Source organism: Oryctolagus cuniculus, chromosome 15 (genome assembly GCF_964237555.1).
Source record: "Oryctolagus cuniculus chromosome 15, mOryCun1.1, whole genome shotgun sequence".
Taxonomy (NCBI): domain Eukaryota; kingdom Metazoa; phylum Chordata; class Mammalia; order Lagomorpha; family Leporidae; genus Oryctolagus; species Oryctolagus cuniculus.
The window spans coordinates 80,462,752-80,486,569 of NC_091446.1; the positions used below are offsets into that span (position 1 = coordinate 80,462,752).

Here is a 23,818-nt window from a genome sequence, read left to right on the forward strand (position 1 = left end):
TTTTTCTCTTTCTCTTGTCCACGGGCAGTTCTTTGGCCCGCTCTTGAGCATTTCTCTGTGCGGGGCAGCCCATCCTGGGCCTGAATGTGTGCGTGTGTTTCCTGGGTGCTACATAACCTCCTTCCTATTTGCACGTGGGGCCGGTCTGCATTTTGTGTTTCTGTCTTGGAAGGAGACAAGAGCCTGCACCAAATTTAATATAATCTGGGTTCTGGTTCGAGTCTCGGCTGCTCCACTTCCTATCCAGCTCCAGCTAGTGCCCCTGGGAAAGCAGCGGAGGATGGCCCCAGTACCTGGGCCACTACACCCACATAGGAGACAGGGGTAGAGACAGGCTCCTGGCTTCGCCCTTGGCCCTGGCCTGGACATTCTGGCCATCTGGGGAGTGAACCAGCAGGTGGAAGACCTTTCTCTCAGTCTCTCCCTCTCTAACCATGACTTTCAAATAAGTAAATAAATAAATCTTCAAAATCATTAATATGTTCATGGCCCACATAGTAGAACTCTGGGAAGTAAGCTCATGAAGAGTGAGGAGACTTTTCCCATCCCGCTCCTCTCCAGAGCCCCTGATGGAGGTTGGGATTCTCTGCCCCTGCTGCTTTGTCTAAAATTTTGGTCCGGAGTGATTCACCCTGTGAGCTCTTTTCTCCGACCAGGCTAGGAAAAGTTTTTGTTTTTGTTTTGAGTTTGTGCAGTGTTTTTTCACTTGTTATGCATATGAACTGATGATCTACAAGCTCCTTAGTGTGCTGGACTAGATGCCAGCGAGGTTATTTTATGTTCATGCCTGGTAACATCTTATTGAAAGTTGGACATTGTATTAAAAACTTATGAAGGCTCAGAATGATAATCTCATTGCCCAGAGATAATTCACTCTATCATAGACCAGGCAAATAGCATGAGGGTCATAACTCAATCTTTTGGGGTGGCCCTGGCTCGAGTCTGCATTTCCTTCCTTAGAAGAGTCTGGCTTCGTCTCCACCCCTAGGCTGTGGACCTCCAGGGATCCCAAGTGAAAATCAGCGACGTTTACCAACGCCTCCTGATGGCTGATTCTCAGAACCGTAAGTTGGCCTCTTACTAAAATGACCAAAACCTGCACTCCTCTTTCCCATTCTTTCTTCCCCTCTACTTCTTAGTCTGTTAACCTAATGTTGTAGTAGGAAAACTGGCATCTGGTCTGCTTGTGTTTTACTGTGACCTGCTGTTCTCCGGGATTTTGGTCCCTCAAGGTCTAGATGCTGGAAACTGGCAGTTAGCCTAGTGGCTCAAGTGCCCACATCCCACGTCACGGTATCTAGTTTTGATTGCTGGCTCTGGCTCCTGGCTTCAGCTTCCTTTCAAGGCAGACCCAGGGAGGCAGTGATAATGGCTCAAATAATTGTTGTTTTTTTTTTTTTTCTACTCACAAGGGAGACTTGGATGGAGATACTGGTTCCCAGCTTCATCCTTGGCTGCTGTGGACATTTGGTGAATAAACCAATGGATGGGAGTTCTCTCAGCTCCCTGAAATAAGTAAACATCACCATTGAAAAGATCTGGATGTTTTCATTGGCCCAAACTCCACCTTTTGTTCCCCTGGTTCTGATATGTGGAAAGCTCTGCCTGGGTAATGATCTTCCCTTGGCTTCTGGTCCATTCTCTGGCTGGGTTCTCAGCTCCTTGCTTCAGACCAAAGTGGCTACTGCCAGTGGGAAGCACCTCACACCATTCTCCATGGGACTGTGGCCCTCAACTCCTGGATCTTTCAGTAGCTCCCAAATAACCTGCAACCAGATGCTTTTGTTTCATGCAGTTTTTCTGGTTGTTGTTCTTGGAAATGTTGGTCTTAGTAGAAAGGGAAGACCTGGGACAACTTATGAGAAGTAAAGTTGCAGACAGGTGCTCCTAGCAACTGTGAGATAAACAGAAGTGGTATAAAGAGCCCAGAGGGCAGTGTTGGCCATCCAAGTAATGAGATGACCCCTGGCTATAATTGAGGTTGTGTTTCTCTGTCCATCAGAATTGTTGGCATTCTCTTGTGTCTAGAGATGACACTACTGCCTCCTTTACCCAGAGTCATCCCTGGGAGAGAAAAGGGGGCAGCTTTCTAACAGATCATGTTCGGGTGGCCTCTTGGGCATGGGCTAGTAAGGAATTCTTAGGAAAGGACCAAGGCAGGGCTTAACCTGTGGCCCAGGGTAGCTCCAGTGTCAGTGCTGGAACCTGCTGCTAACAACTCACAAGAGCCTATGGTGTGTTTATGTGTGGTCACTTTAGTACATTGTACGGGCCACGTACACCATGGAGATCCACAGGCACTATAAACCAGGGCTTTGTTTTACGCAGATGCTGGTTGTAAAACTTGAATCAGGGAACGGCCACCCAGGAGGGATGTGTGGCAGTGGGGGTGGGGCCAGATTCAAGCCCTTTGGGTCAATAGATACTGGGGGCTGACTCAATAATGATTGGCTCTGTGTTCATGTGTGTGTGTGTGTGTGTGTTTTTTATCATTTAGTTCTCACTACACCATGAAATCAGATAGTAGAGACTAGGAGAATTTCTGTTCCCTGCTTCAGTCCACATTGCAACCTGGGTCGCTGTGATCCCCTTCATCTTCATCCTTAACCACAGCACCTGTAGCAGTACAGGGCGGGAGGACTGAGCCCAGGCTAGTTTCCGGTCGCTGAGGGCAGACAGTGCAGTGTGGCAGAGACCAAGGACCCGTGTGGCCCTGAGCACACACTCGGCCCATATAAGAAGTGCAAACAGGATTCTGAGCCCAAGCAGCATGGAGAGAACAGAGGGATCTGAGAAAAATTGTCCTTGGTTGCTTATTGTTCTTGCACCTTGTTGTCATGCCCCTGTCCTGAACAAACCCCACCACCTGTTTTCTCTGTTTCTATACCCAGACGGCACAGCGCAGGTGATGAAAACTCGCACAACAGAGCAGATTGCCGCATTCTAAATTCCTGATCACCAATCTCCAAGACAGCAGGGGTCCTACCAGAACTTGTGGGCTGACTTTTCCTTTACTATCCCTAGAAAGTTTTCACACTTTTAATGTGCGGAAGCATGCCTCTTCTCCCTCACTCAGTAATTCTAAAGTCGAACTTTCCTGTTTATTTTGCAGTATCTATAAATTCACGTAATGGGGTGAGACCCAGTACAGAGAGGGTCCCTGGACCCTGTATCCAGTCTCCTGCAGAACCAGCCTCTTGCAGAGTTACAGTACAGTTCCAAAGCCAGGAGACCACAATGGGCACAACCAAGGGAGAGAATGTTTTGGACCTCACAAGACTTCACGTCATCCTCGTAGAGCCACACCCATTTCCTCTGACAGGCTCCAGTCTGTCCCACAGCTCCATGACTGAGTCACATCCTGAATGTCATTTGTGTGCAGTCACACAGAGTAGGTGCCCCAGGGACTGGGTTTTATCAGTCAGCATGGGTCTCTGGAGATTCCTATAGGCCACTGTGCGTACACATAGTTCCTGTAGGTCACCGTGTGTACCCATAGTTCCTATAGGTCACTGTGTATTCATAGTTCCTGTAGGTCAGTGTGTGTATCCATAGTTCCTATAGGTCACTGTGCATACCCATAGTTCCTGTAGGTCACTGTGCATACCCATAGTTCCTATAGGTCACTGTGCATACCCATAGTTCCTATAGGTCACTGTGCATACCCATAGTTCCTGTAGGTCACTGTGCATATCCATAGTTCCTATAGGTCACCGTGTGTACCCATAGTTCCTGTAGGTCCCTGTGTGTACCCATAGTTCCTATAGGTCCCTGTGTGTATCCATAGTTCCTATAGGTCACTGTGTATCCATAGTTTCTATATGTCACTGTGCATACCCATAGTTCCTATAGGTCACTGTGTGTACCCATAGTTCCATCCTTTGTATTAACATCCGTGGGATGGATGGTCTGGTATTGCCCACTAAGGTCCATCAGGGTTGATTCCAGTTCTTGCCTATTAAAAATTAAGCTGCTGTAGACATGAAGTATTTTACATGAATGTAGGAATTAATTTTTGAGGGATAAAAACCTCTGGCACTTTAATTTAATTTATTATTAATTTAGTGTTGAGAGACTACCAAGCTGGTTGCCCGTGTAGCTGTACCATTTCATAGTCTCATTAGCAAGGTAGGGTTGATCCAGTTTCTGCACATCCTTGCTAGCATTGCATATTTTAAGTGATTTTTATTTGAGCCAATTTGATAGGTCTATACCGACATCCCAGGGTGGTTTGTACTTGCATTTCCCTCATGGGTAATGACATGGAACATCTTTTCATGGGCATATATGCCGACTGCATACTTCTTAGGTGGAATGTGTGTTTTCTAACTGGATTGCTATTTTACTGTTCAGTTGTGAGAGTCTTTTACATTTTCTAGATACTAGTCCTTTGTCATCTGTGTTGTTTGTAAATACATGTCTTAAAGTATTTACCTCATTCTTTTTTTACATTTTTTAAAATTTATTTGACGGGTAGAGTTATAGACAGTGAGTGAGACAGACAGAGAGAAAGATCCTCCTTCCGTTGGTTCACTCCCCAAATGGCCACTACGGCCGGCGCTGCACCGATCCGAAGCCAGGAGCCAGGTGCTTCCTCCTGGTCTCCCATGCGGGTGCAGGGCCCAAGCACTTAGGCCATCCTCCACTGCACTCCCAGGCCACTGCAGAGAGCTGGGCTGGAAGAGGAGCAACCGGGACTGGAACCCGGCACCCATACAGGATGCCGGTGCTGCAGGCAGAGGATTAACCCAGTGAGCCATGGTGCCGGCCCCTACCTCATTCTTTACTGCTTTATAGTTTTCTGGACATTTTGTCATTTTATATTTAAGTTTGTGATTCATTTTGAGCTCCGTTTTAAACAAGCTGTGAGACTTAGGTTGAGTTTAATTGTTTTCCTCTGGGTAGCCTGTTGCTCCAGGACTATTTGTTAAAAATCTTACCTTTATCGCGTCTTGGCCTTTTCACTGAGATCAAGTGTAAAAAGTCTACCTTTCTGCTGTCGACTTGCTCTTCACTTTTGTCAAAATAAGTTGAACATCTTTGCTTTATTTCTTAGTTCCCTATTCTCTTCTCATCGTCTATCCACGTACCCATCTACATACACCACACAGTTTTCTTACTTTAGCTGTTTCTTGAAGCCAGATTTATTTATTTATTTATTTGTTTGTTTGTTTTTTTTTTGAAAGATTTATTTGAGAGGCAGAGTTTCAGACAGAGAGGTCCTCCATCTGCTGGTTCACTCCGCAAATGGCCTCAACGGGTGGAGCTGGGCTGATCAGAAGGCAGAAGCCAGGAGCTTCCTCTGGGTCTCCCATGTGGGTGTAGGGACCCAAACACCTGGGATATCTTCTACTGCTTTCCTAGGTCATCAGCAGGGAGCTGGGTCAGAAGTGGAGCAGCTGAGACTCGAACTGGTGCCCATACGGGATGTGGGCACTGCATCCTGAACCAGGCTGCATTAGGAAGCTGGACTGGAGGTGCAGGTGGCAGAACGCAAGCCTGCCCTCTTATATGGGGTGGCTGTGTCCCTAGTGTGCCTTAACCCACTGTGCGATAAACGTGCCCTGGATTATGAAATCCTCTGTGTGGTTGACCTCTCTGCTCTGGTCGGAAAAGGTGTAGATGCTGCCTGGTTACTGCTACATAAGGGGTAGAGGTCCACATTCCCTGCTCAGCCTCCATTGAGATCCAAAATTGGTGAATTCTTTGTTACTTGTGCTTGGACATGGAAGTTCCAGCTCCTCCCTGGGTCCTAACGGACACCACGATGTGGGGCAGGGGGAGGGGGGTTGCTCATTACCCCTGATGGGTAGTCATAAAAGTCTGGTTTCCCACCACGATGCCTCTGACGCTGCCCTGGCAGTTATGGATGGAGAGGGCTGATTTTCATCCTTCCCTTCTCTGTGAGCGCCCTAGTTGGAGACAAGCCTCACTTGAGTGCCACAAAGGTGGACGTCTAAGCTTGCCTCTTGGTTTTTGTTGGTGCAGGTGAGGGTGGGCCATGGTCCTTTCTCTGTAATTTTTGCCGTAGTGAAACAGTTATTACCCAGTTTTCTGTCTTGCAAGACTGCATGTTTCCTAGTACTTTGGATACAGAGAATAGTACTCTGCTGGAGGGGCTGCTCTGTGCCCCTTGGTGTTGCCCAGTTGTGTGCTTCTTCAGCTCCGAGTCCAGGATATAAAAGAGAAATAGAAAACCTGGGGGGTTCATCTGACATGTGTTCCTCACAGCCTAAGGTCCAGCCAGTCTCCTTCCATCTCTCCACCTTCCAGAGTCTTCTATTTTCCCTATGTGATATCCAGGGCTCCAAGTTGTCATTGGGGGACGGGAAGGCACATCTGCTCTGCCATGTAGAAGCCGAAGTCCTGGCTCAAGTCGTTTTATTCCAGATCCATTACACAGAAATAAACCACATTGAAATTATAGCTTCTGTATAATTTGCTTGTCTTCCCAGATCTGCCAGTGACTTGCATCTGCATTCTCTCTCTCTCTCTCTCTCTCTCTCTCTGTGTGTGTGTGTGTGTGTGTGTGTGTCTCAATTTCCTTGCAGTATGGGAGACGTCTCTCGCAGGAGCTAAAGCCACAGCTCATATTGAATAATAGATTCTATTCAGTTCTGCTTCCCTGGGAGCATTGGAACACATTAATTATATGTACTCTCTCTTATCCATAGCTTCATCCTGTTAACTAGATTTTCCCATTGGCTTTTAAAATTGTGTTCAAGCTCTTCCATTAAGTACAAGTCAAATCCTAGCCACAAATTCCTTCTAGCAATTGCGGTGTCTCCCTGCTTCGTTCGTTGAACTTCTCAAAATGTTCTCATTTATTCATCCCCCATTCATTCCTCAACTACTCCAGTGTGGTTTTGGTTCCCATAATTTCACATCCAGTTAACTCTGCTGAAGAGAGATATTTCTTAGTGCCCTCTTTCTTCTATTAAATGTTAAAAATGTAGATTTTTCCATCTGCTGGTTCACTTTCCTAAATATCTACAACAGCCAGGGCTGGGGCTGGGTCAGGCCAAGTCCAGGATCCAGGGACTCCCTCTGGGTCTCCCTTGCGGGGGGTAGCAGGGGCTCAAGTACATGACCCATCATGTGCCACATCCCAGGGTGTGGGTGTGTGTTAGCAGGGAGCTGGGTGGGACGTGGAATCGTCAGACTTGCAGCAGGCACTCGGATACGGCACACAGGAGCCTGAAGAAGTGCCTTGACCCGCCCATCGAACGCCCACCTGCTCTGCTTCTCAAACTCTCAGCAACATCTTTGGTATAATGGTCACTCGTGGTTCTCGAAGCACTCTTCCCTTGGCTTCCACACGACAGCATTTTCCTGGCGTTTCCTCTACTTCTCTGGACACGTCTTCTCTGTTTATTCTCTGAACTCCTTCTTTCTACACAGCAAGCGGACGTTGGCGTTCTCAGAATTCAATCACAGGCTCTCATTTCTCAACTCACTCAGATTTTTCTTCCTGGACATTCTCTTACACAACATGACTTTTGGTTATCATCAATAGGCAGACAGCATACATCTCTCCTCTGAGTTTCAGACTTGCAATACATATCTCCTCTTAGAAGCCTGCAAGTCCCTGCAAACCAATCTGTCCAGAACTGAGATCAAAATCTCCTGAGAGCAGACCTCCACCCTCTTCTCCATCACATACCCTTCCCCTGCTCTCTGAGTCAGTGAATGGCCGCATCACCCACTGAATTACAAGAGGAGGAATCTGTGTGGGGATCTGATTCGAGGTCCTCCTCTCCATTGTCTCCCGTGGTCAACACATCAGCACACGGCTGACTTTATCTTCTAAATAACTTACCGTCCTGTTGCCTTGTCTCTCGTCCAAGCACACTGACTCGAGATCATCCCCCTCTCCTACCATGGACATTGGCATAGCTGCCTCAGCCTCCCCTGCACCTGCCCTTGCTCCTCGCCAAGCTGGCTGCCACTCTGCAGCCAAAATATTTTTTTTTTTCAGAATTCAGATCTCTCTCTCTCCCCTCTTTCCCTCTCTTTCTGCCTTGCCAATATTCTTAAAAAAGAGGCAGTTCCTTTTGTATTTGGCTCTAAATTCCCAGTCTCATTTTGTACAGTTTCACTGCAGTTTCTGCTTCAGCCACTCTGGCCTTTCAGTGACCATGATGCCCCGTGATACTCCTGCTCCAGGGCAGGGTTCTCTGTGAGACCCGAGTCTCAAACCGGTGCCCATATGGGATGCTGGCACTGCAGGTGGCAACTTTACCTGCTATGCCACAGCTCCAGCCCCCATTGAATCCATTTTATAAACCTCTTGGGGCCGGCACTGTGGTGCAATGGGTTAAGTCTCTGCCTGAGGCGCTGGCATCCCATATGGGTGCCAGTTTGAGTCCTGGCTGCTCCACTTCCGGTCCAGCTCTCTGCTGTGTCCTGGGAAAGCAGAAGATGACCCAGGTGCCTTGGCCCCTGCACCCGTGTGGGAGACCTGGAAGAAGCTCCTGGCTCCTGGCTTCAGATCAGTACAGCTCTGGCTATTGTGGCCATTTGAGGAGTTAACCAGAGGATGGAAGACCTTCCTCTCTGTCTCTTCATCTCACTGTCTGTAACTCTAACTCTCAAATAAATAAATAAATCTTGTAAAATAAAAACCTGTTATATTTGTCAGTTGTCTATTCCTAGAATTCTAGTGGCCTGAATTCTTCATTGTGGTCACGCAGATCACCAAAACTCTGTTCATCTTTTCCTCCCACTCTTTTTTTTTTTTCTTTTCTTTTCTCTCTGTTATCATTCTCTGCTTCATCCAACGAATTTTACATTTTGGTTGTTAATTTTTTTTTTCAGTTCCAAAACTCCTATTTGATTCTTCCTACACATTCTTATTTGCTAGCCTTCTGATTTGTCATTTTTTTTTTTTCAAGAGTGTTTACTATTGCTTGTTGGGCCATTCGCACAATAGCTGTGCCACTGTCTCTACCAAGTCATTTTAACATCTGTGTTATCTTGGCGTCTGTGCCTGTTAATAATAGTCTTTTCCCACTCAGGTTGAGAGTTTCCTGATTCTCCAGTGCTGCATAATCCAGGATTGTTTCCTGAATATTACAAATATTATATTTTGTACTCTGGGTCGTTTTTAAAGGCGGATAACCAGGCTGCATTTCTACCGCAAGCTTCAACTCATTTTCTTTGGACTGTGATTCAGATTTAGCCCACATGTGTGCCACCTTGTGGTCAGTCTGAGACTTGGGCAATGATTCGTTGGTTGATTTAGTTCTAAATCTCTTGTACACTCAGCAGAATCAGATCCCTTCATGGCCAGCTTGAAGGTGAGTCCATGAGTTGTTGAATAATTTTATGGAGTTTCTTTTCTTCCTATTTGCTCAATTCATGGTCTGTCAGATACAGTATATACATTTTTAAATTCATTTATTTTATTTATTTGTGAGAGAGGGAGGGAGAGAGAGAGGAGAGAAACAGGCAGACACAGAGAAAAAGCTCCCGTCTGCTGCTTCACTCCCCAAATGTCCACAGCAGCCAGGGCTGTGCCAGCCTGAAGCTGGGGCTGGGAACCCCATCCAGGTCAGCCGCATCGGTGGCAGGGACCCAGCTGCTTTGAGCCACCACCCGCTCCCTTCAGGATGGACATCAGCGAGGAACTGGCATTGCAGTAGAACTTGCACTCAGACCCAGGCACTCTGACTAGGGGTGTGGACATCCCAAGCAGCATCTTCACCTTTGTACCAATAGTGCACTTCCGTTTTGCATTTTTAAAACTTTTTAAAATTTTGAGCTAATTTAAAGCCCACTAAAGAGGCAAAAATCACATAGGAATTTTACATGTGTGCCTCACACAGCTTTTCCCAGCAACACCTTATATCCCTGAGCGTATTTTCGAAGTCAGGAAATTGGCAGTGGTACAATACTATTGGTTAAACTGTGGCACTTGTTTGGTTTTCATCAGTTTTTGTTGTTGCTGCTGCTGGTATGTAATACTGTGGGGTTTCTCCACAGGTGTAAATCAGTGTTGAGACCTCCACAATCAAGACACAAAACTCTCCATCACTGCAAAGGAACTCGTTCAATCAACCTCTGTATAATGACACCTTCCCCCTGACCCTAACTCTGGCAACCACTGGTCTGTTCTCTATCATTAAAATTTTGTCATTTCAAGTTTGTTCTAAAATTGGAATCGCACAGTAGATCCATTAGTTTTGAACAGAACCCAGTTTTTGGCCCCATGCGTTTTGTTGTTGTATGGCATTCAGACACCTAGCCAACATGCCTTTGCTGGAACAAAACTGTGAAATGCTGTCCCTCCCCTCCAGTTCTTTGAACAAATGCAAACATTTTTTTTTTTTTATTTGACAGAGTTAGACAGTGAGAGAGACAGAGAGAAAGGTCTTCCTTCCGTTGGTTCACCCCCCAAATGGCCACCACGGCCGGCACACTGTGCCGATCCGAAGCCAGGAGCCAGGTGCTTCCTCCCGGTCTCCCATGCAGGTGCAGGGGCCCAAGCACTTGGGCCATCCTCCGCAGCCCTCCTGGATCATAGCAGAGAGCTGGACTGGAAGAGGAGCAACTGGGACTAGAACCCGGCGCCCATATGGAATGCTGGCACTGTAGGCAGAGGATTAACCAAGTGAGCCATGGTGCTGGCCAGCAAATGCATACATTTTAAAAAGAGGCATTATACATACATTTAAATAATGTATACATTATGCATGCATTTAAAAAGAGCCAGGGTGGCATGGGGTGGTATGACTCCTTCAGTTAGGAAAACTCAACTCTGAATTTCAGATCTTCTGAAATGAGATGCTGTAGTTGTGAGAGAGGCTGGGGGCTGATAACAGGAGGTCAAAGGAACTTTACATTCATTGATTATCTGTGTGTGCCAGCACTGATCTGGCCCTTGAGGACTAGCAGACTGGACTTTACAGTGTGTTGTAAGAAACACAGAAGGCTAGCATTGTGGCACCGGGGTTTAAACCACCTTCTGCAGTGCCAGTATCCCATAAGGGCACCGGTTCGAGTCCCGGCTGCTTCACCTCCTATCCAGCTCCCTGCTAGTGTGCCTGGAAAGGCAGAGGGGATGGCCCAAACGCTTGCATCCCTGCACCCATGTGGGAGACCCTGAAGAAGCCCCTGGCTCCTGGCTTCAGCCTGGCTCAGCCCTGGCTGTCTTGGCTGTTTAGGGAGTGAACCAGCAGATGGACTCTCTCTCTCTGTCGTTCCCCCTCTATCTGTAATTCTGAGTTTCAAATAAATAAGTAAATCTTTTTTTAAAAAAATTATTTGAGTTATACAGATTTTGTGTATTTCCTAGATACAGATTTAGGAACGTAGTGACACTGCGCCCCCTACCTTCCTCTTGCCTGTGCTCCAACCCTTCCTTCTCACATTCCCACTCTTAATTTTTACAAAGATCTATTTTCAGTTTACTTAATTATTAAACAAAGAAACATTGGTATCTTTTAAATGTTTTTAAAAGATTTATTTGTTTACTTGAAGGCCAGAAGGCCAGAGTTACAGAGAAGGAGAGAGAGAGTTTTACATCCACTGGTTCACTCCCCAGATGGCCGCAACAGCCAGAGCTGCCCCAGTGTGTAGCAAGGAACCAGGAGCTGCTTCTGGGTCTCCCACGTGGGCGCAGGGGCACAAGGATTTGGACCACAGCAGAGAGCTGGATCGGAAGTGGAGCAGCTGGGACTTCAACTGGCGCCCATTTGGGATGCTGGTACTGCAGGCAGTGGCTTTACCCACTACACCATAGCACCGGCTCCATAATGTTTTTTTTTTTTTTTTTTAATTAGGAAACAAACAGAATTCAGAAGGAGCAAATCAGGGCTATTTTCCACTGAACCTCTCACAAAATCGCCTTCTTTGATGAGAGGCATGAGTAGGAGCTTTGTCATCGTGGAAGATTCTCTTGTAAAGCTTCCTGGGCATTTTTCTGCTAAGCTTTTGGGTGACTTTCTCGAAACAGCCTCGTAAGAAGCAGATGTCACCCCACTTTATTCCCCAAAAAGTCAACAGCACAGTGCCTTGAGCACCTCCAATACTGTTGCCATGATCTTTGCTTTTGATCAGTCCACTTGTTTTTCTGAATTTCATGTTTTTAATATTTACTTTTTAGCCTTCTTTCTATAGGAAGTAATGTTCCATTGGTGCAGAATTACTTTGAGTTATATAATGTATTCAAGTGTCTATGTATTTTAAATATCATATTTATGTTCTTAGATTTAATCTTTTCAACATTTTTCCATGTTCACTTCGTATGTAGAGATCATACACATGCCTACTATTTTTCTTGAAAACAAGGATCACATGATGTAGGATTCATAACAGTTGTCACAAGTGAGGAAATAATGGTCTATTATTTCTTTTTTTAAAAAGATTTATTTATTTACTTGAAATATGGAGAGGCAAAGAGAGAGAGAGAGAGAGAGAGAGAGAGAGAGAGAGAAATCTTCTATCTGCAGGTTTACTCCCCAGATGGCCACAATGGCTGAAGCTGTGCCGATCCAAAGCCAGGAGCCAGGAGCTTCCTCCAGGTCTCCCATTGGGTGCAGGGGCCCAAGGACTTAAGCCATCTTCTGCTGCTTTCCCAGGACATAGCAGAGAGCTGGATCAGAAGTGGAGCAGCTGGGACTCAGACCAGCTGGCACTGCAGGTGGCGGGTTTAACTGCTGCACCACAGCTCCAGCCCCAATAATGGTATATTATTAAATTGTAGAGGTTGAATTCAATGGAGATAATATTTATAACTATGGACCAAACAATATGATACCCACACAGTTTTAATTGTTTCTTTCTCCTATGTGTGTGTGTGTGTGTGTGTGTGTGTGTATTAACCTCTACATAGGAGAGGAAACGTGATATTTGTCTTTCTGCATCTGCATTATTTCCTTAACATAATGATCTCCAGTTCCACCCAGAAGTCGGCATATGAAAGAGACTCTTGCACTCCCATGTTAATTGCAGATCAGTTCACAATAGCAAAGAAATGGACTCAACCAAGATGTCCATCAGCTGATGACTGGAAATAGAAAACGTGGTCATATGCAAGGTGGACTGTTAGATGCAGAACACAGTGGTTTCTTTGGCTTTGACTGGACCACGTCCACCTCTTGGTAGCCACTTCTCTAGCTGTGCTTTGTCTTCAGAGTCCTTCAGGTAAAGCCAGGTTTCATCTCCTGTTATAACTCTTCAAAGAAATGCTTCAGAATCTTGGTGTCGCTTATTTAAAGTTTCCACTGAAAGTTCTGCTTTTGTCTGCAGCCGAGTTGGATGCCACATTCTGGCACCTGTTGAGTGGAAAGTTTGCTGCACTTTCTTTTTGGGGCCAGAGCTGTTTAAGCTGAACGAGTTGAGGTGTCTGCAGTGGTGGCTGCTGGTTCTGCTGTCAGTTGTGAGTCTTCGTCAAGTAGGGCTTGAATAAGTTTAATTGCTTCCTTGCAGATTGATGTGTGTAGTCTTCTGCTGTGGGCTTATCTTCAACATCCTCTTGTCCCTTTTTGAAATAATTTAACATTTGTAAATTGCTAATTCCACTGGAGCATTGTCTTAATTTCACCATTCTCCCCAACCTCCATAAACTTGGCATTTGTTCTTGCCTCAATTTTAGCAGAATCCATGCTGCTCTGATTCGGTGCCTGATTCAAATGATGTTTGATCTTTCCTAGGGCCTCAAACTAGGTTGTACTCAGGCACAGTATAATAAGTTAGTATGAATTTATTTTGGTGCAAATAAATTTTGCAGCTTAGGCACAGTTTTTTTTTAGAAACTTACTTTCCATGAAAATTTTGAAGACCCCTTGAATATCTCACTAGAGACCACTGGGCAGTTACTTAAGTCCGTGCCTCAGTCGGCTTCCCTTGAATTGCATCACTGGTAGTCCCTATGGAGTGTGTGCTGGCTGGGGGTCCTCCTTGCTGGTTCTGCTGCTCACTGCCTATACGGACTGCTTTCTCCAAGTTCATGGCCCTGGGGGTGCATAGCACAGAAAAGAAACAGAACAGGAGAGCTGCCTCTAGCTGTTCCTGCCTCCTAGGCTTGCCTCTCTCTGAGGTGGTAAGGGGCACATACTCCAGCCTGATGAGGACAGTTGTGCTTCATTTCTGGGCATGGGGCCTTTCTTTACCCTTCTCCCTCTGGTGTGAGACTCCCTTCTCTTGGAGTCTGAAAATCCCAGGCAGCCAAGATGTTCTCAACTCACTCTAACTAATGCTGTATCAGCCATGTGATGCCCCTGTGGAGATGCAGGCTGCAGGCGTGCCTCTTTATTTTCCCCTCAGTGACAATAAGGTGTAGCTTGTAAATCTCTCAAGTTGATTTTTCACTTTTGATTGCAACCCAGGGCTGATGAAAATTTTCTGCATGTTTATGACCCATCAGTCCTTCTAATGGAGAGAAAGGCATTCGACCCCTGTGCTCAAGTCAGCAGCCTACTCAACGTCCTATGCATGACAGAATTTTGTTATGCATTTTAAATGATATGGAGCTCATATACACCCTAGATAAAACTTGATGTCTCTGGTTAAGTCTTCCTGTTTAAATTTATCTGTCTTCCCAGAGCTGGCTCCACTGAACCCTGAAGCTTGAGGAAAGCAGCAGAGCACTTTCCCTGGGAAAGCAGGGGTGATGCCCTAGCGTTCACCTTCCCCTGACCTAACTCTGGACCTGCCCCATGGTGTCCAGCAGCTGTCTGCCGTGGGCATCACTCCTGATGGTCACACACTTGGGACATCTGTACCTGTGCAGCCACTCAGCCACTCCAGCCACTCTCCAGGGCTGGAGAGTGTAAATTCTGTGAATACAGGTACGGGCACAGCTAGTCTGCTGCTGCCTCTCTCATAGTCACATCGGTGTTGAGCACATGATGAACCCTCAGTATTTCCCAAAAATGAATGATTGCAATGAGTAGTGGAGATTTTGTCTACACAACTACCACACGCTGTAGCAAATATTTAAATATAACTAAGTAAGATAAATTTATAAATAACTATATAAAGAAATAAGCAGTTTAAATTAAGAAACTTCTGGGGCTGGTGTTGTGGTATGGTGTATTAAGCCATTGCCTGCAATGCTGGCATCATATATGGATGCCAGTTCAAGTCCTGGATGCTCTGTTTCCCATCTGGTTTCCTCTTTGTTTTTTTTAATTTATTGTATTTATTTGAGAGGTAGAGTTACAGTGAGAGGGAGAGATATCCGCGGGTTCACTCCCCAAATGGTCGCAACCGCCGGAGCTGCGCCCATCTGAAGCCAGGAGCTTCTTCCCGGTCTCCCACGTAGGTGCAGGGGCCCAAGCACTTGGGCCATCTTCTACTGCTTTCCCAGGCCATCGCAGAGAGCTGGTTTGGAAGAGGAGCAGCCGGGACTAGAACTGGTGCCCATATGGGATGCTGGCGCCAGAGGTGGAGGAGTAATCTACTGGGCCACAGCACTGGCCCCTAGTTTCCTGTTAATATGCCTGGGATAGAGTGGAAGACGTCCCAAGTCCTTGGGCCACTGCACCCATATAGGAGACCCAGATATTATTCCAGACTCCTGGCTTTGGTCTGGCCCAGTCTAAACCATTTACCTTCATGTGTAATTAAATTTGAAACAGAATAGCTAAATGGAGTCCAGAAATATCCTACTGGCAAATTAGAGGGTGGACTCATTTACCCAGATAAGGATTCTTAACATTACAAAGGGGAAAAAAGGTCCCTTGAAGTAGCACTTACTTAAGTGTTTGTTTACACATCATTACTTGCTTAACAGAGGACGAAACTAAAAGTTCAGTTGTTCCAAGCTATTGCTGATTAAACAGCAATCAGAAATGAAGATAAAGTGTAAGATTGTAATAACAAATGGACACTTATACATCCATTATAAAAAATCTCATTTTATATAACCCAAAGGGAAAATTCCAGAATCTCCAGGTCTCTGCAGGACACCCAGCCTCTTATTCAAACCACATTTAGCTCACACAAGTAACTGTGTAGCTCTGGGCACCTGGGAAGTACGAGGAAGAGACAAGGGATTCTCATTCTTGGATTCTTGGCTCCACATTGCTGTGTCATTAATTCTCCCACTCTTTTGGCCAGCGGAGTCAGACGGGAGCAGAAATACCAGGAACTTCAGCAGTCCGTGTAAAGGATCCCAATCACAGGAATCTTGATTCTGTTGGTGGGAAAAGGTGTGACTGGGCAGGCCCATTGCTAAGGCCCCATCCAAGCCACTCTGTTTTCTCTTGCAATTCTGTGGCAGCAGCAGTTTTCCCTCTGTATGTCAGTAAAAGAAACCTGGCTTCCAAAAAGGAAAGGCAATTTATTCAAGTTTGCTAAGCACGCAAATGAAGGTCCAACTCCATTGGGCTCCCAAGCCTATGACTTCCCCCTTACACATTCTGCCTCTGCAGACATAGCCCAAGGTGACAGGTGATGAAGATGTTACAGGCCTAGGTCTCTTAATCTTTATTCCAGTTTCTTGACCCTACAGAGATAAGGACTCAAGTGTCATAAAGAGCCATATATACAGTGCCCCAGTGAGAGCAGGATTCCTTTAACAGAGAGAGTGCGTGCATTCACAGGTGAGTGTGGTTACTCCACACAGATACCTGTCACGCAGAGAGCTGCCTATGAGGAGAGAGGGCGGGAGGAGTTCAGAGAGGACACAGGGGCATGGTCAAAGGCCTAACAGCAGCCCTCTCAGCAGTGTTTTTCCCAAGATCGGGCTGGTGGAATTTAGCTTGAGTGAGGCTCTCTGGGAGTTTGCTGGCACCTCCACATGTAGGTTAACTTCCACCTGGTCATCATAGTGTCTTCTTCCTGGTTCTGGATGGGACACAGGTGCATCCTGAGAAAGTGGGGTACAAGATTGACAGGGAAGGGATGGAGTTACAGTGCAGGGCTGGCAGAAAGCCCCACTCACATATTTCTCCATAATCTTCCTGCCTAGTTCCCCCAAATCACAAATAGAAAACGAGCAGATCCGCCTCTGTAAACATGATTTGAGGGCTCAGACTAGGTAGTAACAAATCCATGATTTGGATTAAAAAGTTCTTAGGTGCTTTAACCCTGTTCCTTCTATATTCACAGACAGAATTGGTATTGGTCCTACTAGTTAATTATCAGGATTATCCTTAGAGGTCTGACTTAAGGTTCAGATGAAGCAGAGAGAAGTCAGACTTAAGCAGCCTGTGTTCACCCCAAGACCAAGATGGAACTGGGTACCGTTGATTGCTAGAATTTCCTACTACCCTGAACTCAGATTTTACCTTTAGAATAGATTTCAAAATAATTACTGCCTGATGAATACTGAGATATTCATCATTTAAGCTCAGTCTTATCACATACTTCACCTGACATTAACCAGGCACACCATAAGTATGCCTGAAATTAATACAGTTGGTCTCTAGGCAACTCCAGTCTTTCCCCCACAACCCCATGGGTTCCATGAAACCATCAGTCACGTACTTAGCACTCTCTGACTTTTTAAATAATTAAAACCCTTACAGTCAGGTTTGTTGCATTTGTATTTATTTCCCTCACTCTCTTGAGGGATTTCTTTGGGTAGCTTTAAAAAAGATATTTTATTTATTTGTTTATTTGAAATTCAGTGTGACAGAGATAGGAGAGACAGACAGAAAAAGGGGTCTGATTAACTCCCCAAATGGCCACAGCCACCAGGTTTGAGCCAGGCCGAAACCAGGGGTGAGGAACTCCGCCTGGGTCTTTCACGTGGGTGGCAGGGACTGAAGTACTTGGGACATCTTCACAGCTTTTCCAGGCACATTAGCGGGGAGCTAGATCAGAAGCAGGCCAGCCAGGTTGGAACCAGAACTCCAATATGGGATGTGACATCGCAAGCCGTGGCTTCACCCTTGGTGCCATTATTTATCTTTTTTGAAGTTTATATAAGGGTTCAGCATTTATTGAATGATTTCTATGTGGCAAATAAATTCTCAGAAATTATTTACTGATTTTAATATTTGAATGCAAAATGATATATTTGGTGACAGCAGGATTTAAGCATAATTGCAAACCACTCATACCTTCATTCAGTCATTCAGCAAATGTTTGTGTTCGCTGTTTGTGTCACACTAGGAATGCAAATACAGAGGTGATTGGCAAGCTTTCTGTCCCTTATAAACCTTCTAATAGGGTGTGAGAAAATGAGAAATTATTGATTATAAGAGAAGAAAATAGAAAGTGCATTGCTGTTGGCAAAGTCTAGGGAAGAATACACAAAGACAGAGCCGAACATGAATGGCAGAAGGAGGTGCGAGAATGGAGAGGCTTTGGATGGGAATTGTGTGAGAAGTGACTTGGAATCAGCCAGGTGGACCAAGAAGAAAGGAAGGTAAAAGCACAAGCTTCTGAGACTTGATATTCCAGGGGCCAAGGAGAGTCTCAAGTATGACTGAGTGACACCTGGAAACGAATCAGGAGACGGAGGTGGAAAGTGCGCCTTTCCCTGTGCCTCTGTCTGTGCCCACATGCGCTGAGCACACAGGGCCTGAGCAGCAGGGAACTGTGATATGCAGCACGGCCCTGGCGGAGCAGCAGAGCTGAGAGGTGCTGGCTCCTGTGTGAAGGACAGCACTGCTCTGCAAGGTGAGGCCGAGCTTGCAGGAAGCCAACCCCGGTAGCTGGCCTGAGAGACAGGCCAGAGGGGGCAGTGCAGAACCCCAAGGCATCTGCCATCCATGGCTCACAGTGTGACTCGGGGACTAGATTCTCCTTGATTGCCACCATGATCAGGAGGCCCAACTGAGATGAAGAGGAAACTGGGATGAGGCCTCATCCAGTGCAGCCCAATGGCCAAAGAAAACGGAGACAAATCTAACAGCTGTGGCCTTGTTCCTGTGCAACCTGCAGGCCCCGTGGGGTCCTGAGGACCTGCATAGAAACCGAAGCTCGCTTCCTGTTTGAGACACAGGCACTGGGGTTGGACATTTGAAGGGACAAAGGCTAGACTTTGGGGATGAATAAATCTGGCCCAGAACATGGCTCCAGAAAAAAGAAACCTGAGCTATTTTTAGCAGAACGTCTAGTCTCAGTTTTCCAAGCTGCATACCAACCCCTATTGACCTCTGACCTGTTCCCACATTCATTTTCCTTTCCTGACCTGGAGTGTCTGACCTCTGGAAGAGAGTAGATAATGGAACTCTAGGAGGCTCCAGGCCAGTTCAGCAAAGGCCAGATGAAAAAAAGTCCATGGAAGATCAGTTGAAGGGATATGAGGGCAGCCAGGACAAAGCAGAGAGGGAGCTATGAAGAGTAGGTTCCATGTCAGAGGAAGATCAGGCAGGACACAGTTATAAAATATTTTAGGCTTTTGAGAGCCACATTCTATCTGCATCGCTTATTGTTATTTTGGTTTTCTTTTAAAAAGATTTTTATTATTTATTTATTTGAAAGGCAGAGTTAGAAAGAATCTTGCATTTGCTGGCTCATCCCCCAAATGGCTGCCAAGGCCCAAGGCTGGGCCAGGCCAAAGGCAGGATCCTGGATGCCATTCAGGTCTTCCCCGTGGGTGCAGGGGCCCGAGCACTTGGGCCATCTTCCACTGCTTTCCCACGTGCATTAGCAGGGAGCTGGGTTGGAAGTGGAGCAGCAAAGCTTGAGCTGGCACCCACATGGGATGCTGTGCCCGTAGGTGGCAGCTTACCCCGCTATGCCACAACTGTGGCCCCCAGATGTACATTTAAAGCCTGTGTTGTGTGCTGCATTAAATGAGACCACAGCAGGCCCTGTCTAGGGAATGTACCAGAAGAGCAGTCGGACCAGGTTTGATTGTGCTTTCCCCCAAGTGTTCATGTGTTAGGAGCTTAGCTCCCAGGGTACGATGGAATTTTAACAGGTGAGGCTACATGGAAGGGCCTGGGGATGCTGGATTTCTGGAGTGAGTCTTTGTGAGAATGAGTTGTCATTAAAGCCTGACATGACCTCTGACTCTCTCTCAGGCTTCCTGTCTCCTGATGTGGTTTCTCCCTCTGCCAAGCATCCCTGCATTGTGATGCCATCTGCCACGAGACTCCCTGAAGCAAAGCCAGTGCTGTCACCGCCCCCTGGAACCTCAGAACCGTGAGTGCTTCTCTGTTCTCTGTAAGGTTCCTCAACCTCAGTGGTTCAGTATAGCAATGAGAAATGGGCTAATAGACAACTGAATGTTGTTAAGAATTTGGAAAGTTAAGGACCATGTATGTCACAGTCAGTTTGCTTTGTGATCATCAGAATTCGGATCAACGTAACTGCAGTTTTGTTCACATGGTCAAGAACCGAATCCACAGGGGGATAGTAGGTTCCTGTTGCCCCACGGGTTTCCTTCCTTGCTCCTTCCCTGACCCTCTTCACGTTTCCCCACCCTGGGCCCCTTCTGTTCTTCCCCTTTTAAGCTCAGTTGTGTCTCCCTGGGACATCTTCCTGCTGCATTTGTTCAAGGCCAAGGTGATGGGAACCAACTGAAAGCTTTCCTCTTACCTATTTCTCCATCAAAGGCTGTCAGTCACTTTGCTTGACAGCTGATGCTGCAGGTAGAAAGCCCTGACTTCCCTTCCTCCTAGGTCAGCGGCACAAAAGCAGAGCCTCCTAACATCTGGAAATGGGAAAACTTTTCAAAAATGACTCAGCAGTTGCCGTAGGTGAGGGATTGCCTGGTAATGATGCCTGGGGGAGTGACAGAGCAGATGTACCACACCTCCCCTAAGTCTCCTAACAAAGGATCCCGTTGCCTTCTCTCTGAGAGGGAAGAAGTGGAATAAGGAGGGAAACGGAACTCTGGCCCTTGCTGATACCATGGAGTGGGGCTCACGGAGTCCAAATCCTCTTGGAAGCCTGTATTTTCACTCTTTATTCCAACTGTCATTTCACAGTTGGCTTTCTGGGTAAAGAATGGTTCTGCACATCTGCAAGACAATCTCTCTGCATATCTGTGCAGGAATCTTCTTCATCTGCAGCCTTGTGTACTCATGAGCTCATTTGATCCTTACAGCTGTCATACGTAATCTTTGCCATGATGATAAAAATCATTTAATTCTTACTCTGTTCCACCGAGTATCCTAAGGGTTTTAGGCTGCCTAACTTGATCCATACAAACCCTAGGATGGAGATATCTGATTGTTCCCATTTTGCAGATGCACAAGCTTAAAAGCTGGATAGTTTATCTCCCTTAGACAAAGATGGTCAACTTTTCCAGGTTGCGTAGCTTTTTGATTACAGAGCTGGCATCAAGTGAGGTGTGCTCTTAGCATCTCCCCAGTGTTTGTGTTAGGATGTTAGGTTGTTACACACTTATCTCGCTGAGCAGTGTTTCTGAAACTATAGCTTTTTTAAGAAAAGATTTATTATTTATTTGAAGGGCAGAGTGATAGGATATTAAAGAGAAAGAGAGAGGGAGAGAGAGAGAGAGAGAGAGATAAAGACATGTCTTCCATCTGCTGATTCACTCCCCAAATTGCCACAGCACCCAAGGCTGGGCCAGGCTAAAACTAGGAGCCTGGAACTCCATCTGTGTCTCCCACATGGATGAAAGGGGCTCAAGGACTTGGGCCATTCTCCACTGCCACCCCAGGCACATTAGCAGGAGCTAGAGTGGAAGCAGAGCAGCAGCGTTCTAACCGGCACTCTAATATAGGATGCAGGTGTCAAAGGCTTAACCCTCTGTGCCTTACCGCCACCTCCATTGTTTCTCAGACTTCAATGTGTGCAGATTCACCTGTGAAGCTTGTTAAATGCAGATTCATGCAGTAGGTCTGGGGTGAGGCCCATGAACTTGCATTTCAGTAGCTCCTGGGTGATATTGATGCCATGGACCCAGGCTTGACACTTCATATACTTTAGCTTTTAGGACATCACTTGGAGGTGCAACCCTTGTCTCATCAGTGTCCATTTTGAGATTAAAGACCACTTTCAATAGAAGTTTTGTGTCACTGCCTCATCTTGGTAGCTCTGAACATGCTGCAAGCTACTGCTTTGAGTGAGCAGGTGAGCTGACCATGTGAAGGCAGAGAGCAATCCCTGAGCCAGGTCCTGGAGAACCTCAGAGAAGCCACATCATAGGGCCTCTAAATGCCTTTTTCTGAGAGCTGGGGAAAGCGTTGGCTGCAGAGGAAAGTCCACTCGGTGTGAGAGATGCACCAGGGGAGAGAGACCTACGCCTTGTTCCAAAGGATGCATGCTTTCCCCTCGGGTTATCAAAGCATTGCACTTCCTTTACAGATCATGTGCAAGGTATATAAAATAACGGAAGAGCTTCTCAACTCACCAAATGCTCAGAATCTAGCAAGAACCACTGTTTACAACTTTTAGGTATCTACAATGAGTTTTTAAGTGAGATGAAGACATCAACTGGGAGATAAAACAGTTGAGATCTCTGTGTGCTTTTAGATTCATGTCCTGGGATTTGTTTAAAATTCCATCAGCAACATCTTCCTGTGTTGTTAAAGATTCTTTGTAAACGTCATTTTTGATGGGGCCATAGTTTTTCAATCATTTATCCCCATTGTAATTTCTTTAACTATTCCCACATCGCTGTCCTTTCTAGTTACTTTCTGAGGTTTCACTGTTAAGATCAATGTTGAAATACATCTCTGTTTATGAGTTTTGTGATTTCCTTTCAGTAAGTCCTCAGCAGTGAAGTTAGGGGAGCAGTGGTTCCAGACATGTTTGAGAATTACTCCCTGCTGCCAACTTGCCTTCCAGAACAGCTCTTCTCTGGAAAGGACATTTATGGGCATCTTCTCCAACATGTGGTCCTGGGTCCTGAGGCAGAACCCATGCTCTGGGCCTTCCTCCTCAGGGAACTTCAAAGGGTGTCAGTTTACAGTTCCTGGCATCAGCCCCCTGGTTATTGCAGGCACTGAGGAGTGACCCAGTGATTGCCAGCTCTCTTTCTCTCTCTCTCTCTCTCCCTCTCCCTCTCTCTCTCTCTCTCTCTCTCTCACACACACACACACACACACACAAGTAAGGTGTGTTCCCTGTGTCGTGTTGTACTGACTTGAGTTTCTTGCTCATGTCTGAAGCAATTCTAGTCCCACATTATGTACCAGGATTTCACAAGATTATAATGGAGCTCGACAATTCTGATCACCTGTTGGTGTCTTAGCCATTGTAGCATAGGAATGCAACACATTACTCGTGTGTGTGTGTGTGTGATGATGCCAGTATAGCTAAACCTACTGCACTGCCAGTTGTACAGCACAATTGTGTACATTATATACAATTTTTAACATTCTATTTGAGAGAGGGGGAGCTATCTCCTCCTTTCTTTCATTCCTCAAATGTGTGCAACATCAAGGCTGGGCCGAGTCAAAGGAAAGAGCTGGGAACTCAGTCTGGCTCTCCCATGTAGGTGGCAGGGACCCAACCAGTTGAGCCATCACCCGTTGCTTCTAAGGGTGCACATTTAAAAGAAGCTGGAATCAGGAGTAGAGATGGGACTTGAACCCAGACACTGTGATATGGGATGTGGGCATTCCCAGGGACATCCTCTTTTAAAGACTTGCTTTTATTCTCCAAGAGCATTTTTCAAATGATTCATTGCATTATACAGGCACTGCTTATTCCCCCTCCCTCCATCTTTTCCTTCCTTGGCTTACATTTTTACTTAGTTATTTATTCTTTTTTTTTCTGATTTTTAAGTTTTTTAATACACAGAGAATAGATTTCATGTGTTTCCTAGGTACAATTATAAGAAATGAAACGCAGTTTCAAGTGACATCTGATAGGCTGTGCTAACCACCTGTCCCTACAGTGCATAATACTGATAATGAAAATTTGCGACCATGTTACTGATTTATGTACTATGTCATACACTGTTTTAGAGTGTACTCCTTTGACTTACAAAGGAATC

General features: G+C 46.0%; 1 protein-coding gene across 1 annotated transcript in view; it reads left to right on the top strand.

The window, feature by feature from the left end:
* LOC127485537 (uncharacterized) overlaps window positions 1-21,882 on the top strand; it is a 45,957-nt gene extending 24,075 nt beyond the window's left edge. The window contains exons 5-6 of the mRNA XM_070057151.1: window positions 19,929-20,049; window positions 20,529-21,882. Coding sequence (XP_069913252.1) covers window positions 19,929-20,049; window positions 20,529-20,589 — 182 coding nt within the window. The 3' untranslated portion in view covers window positions 20,590-21,882. The remainder of the gene's footprint in view (window positions 1-19,928; window positions 20,050-20,528) is intronic.
* The last annotated feature ends 1,936 nt before the right edge of the window (window positions 21,883-23,818 follow it).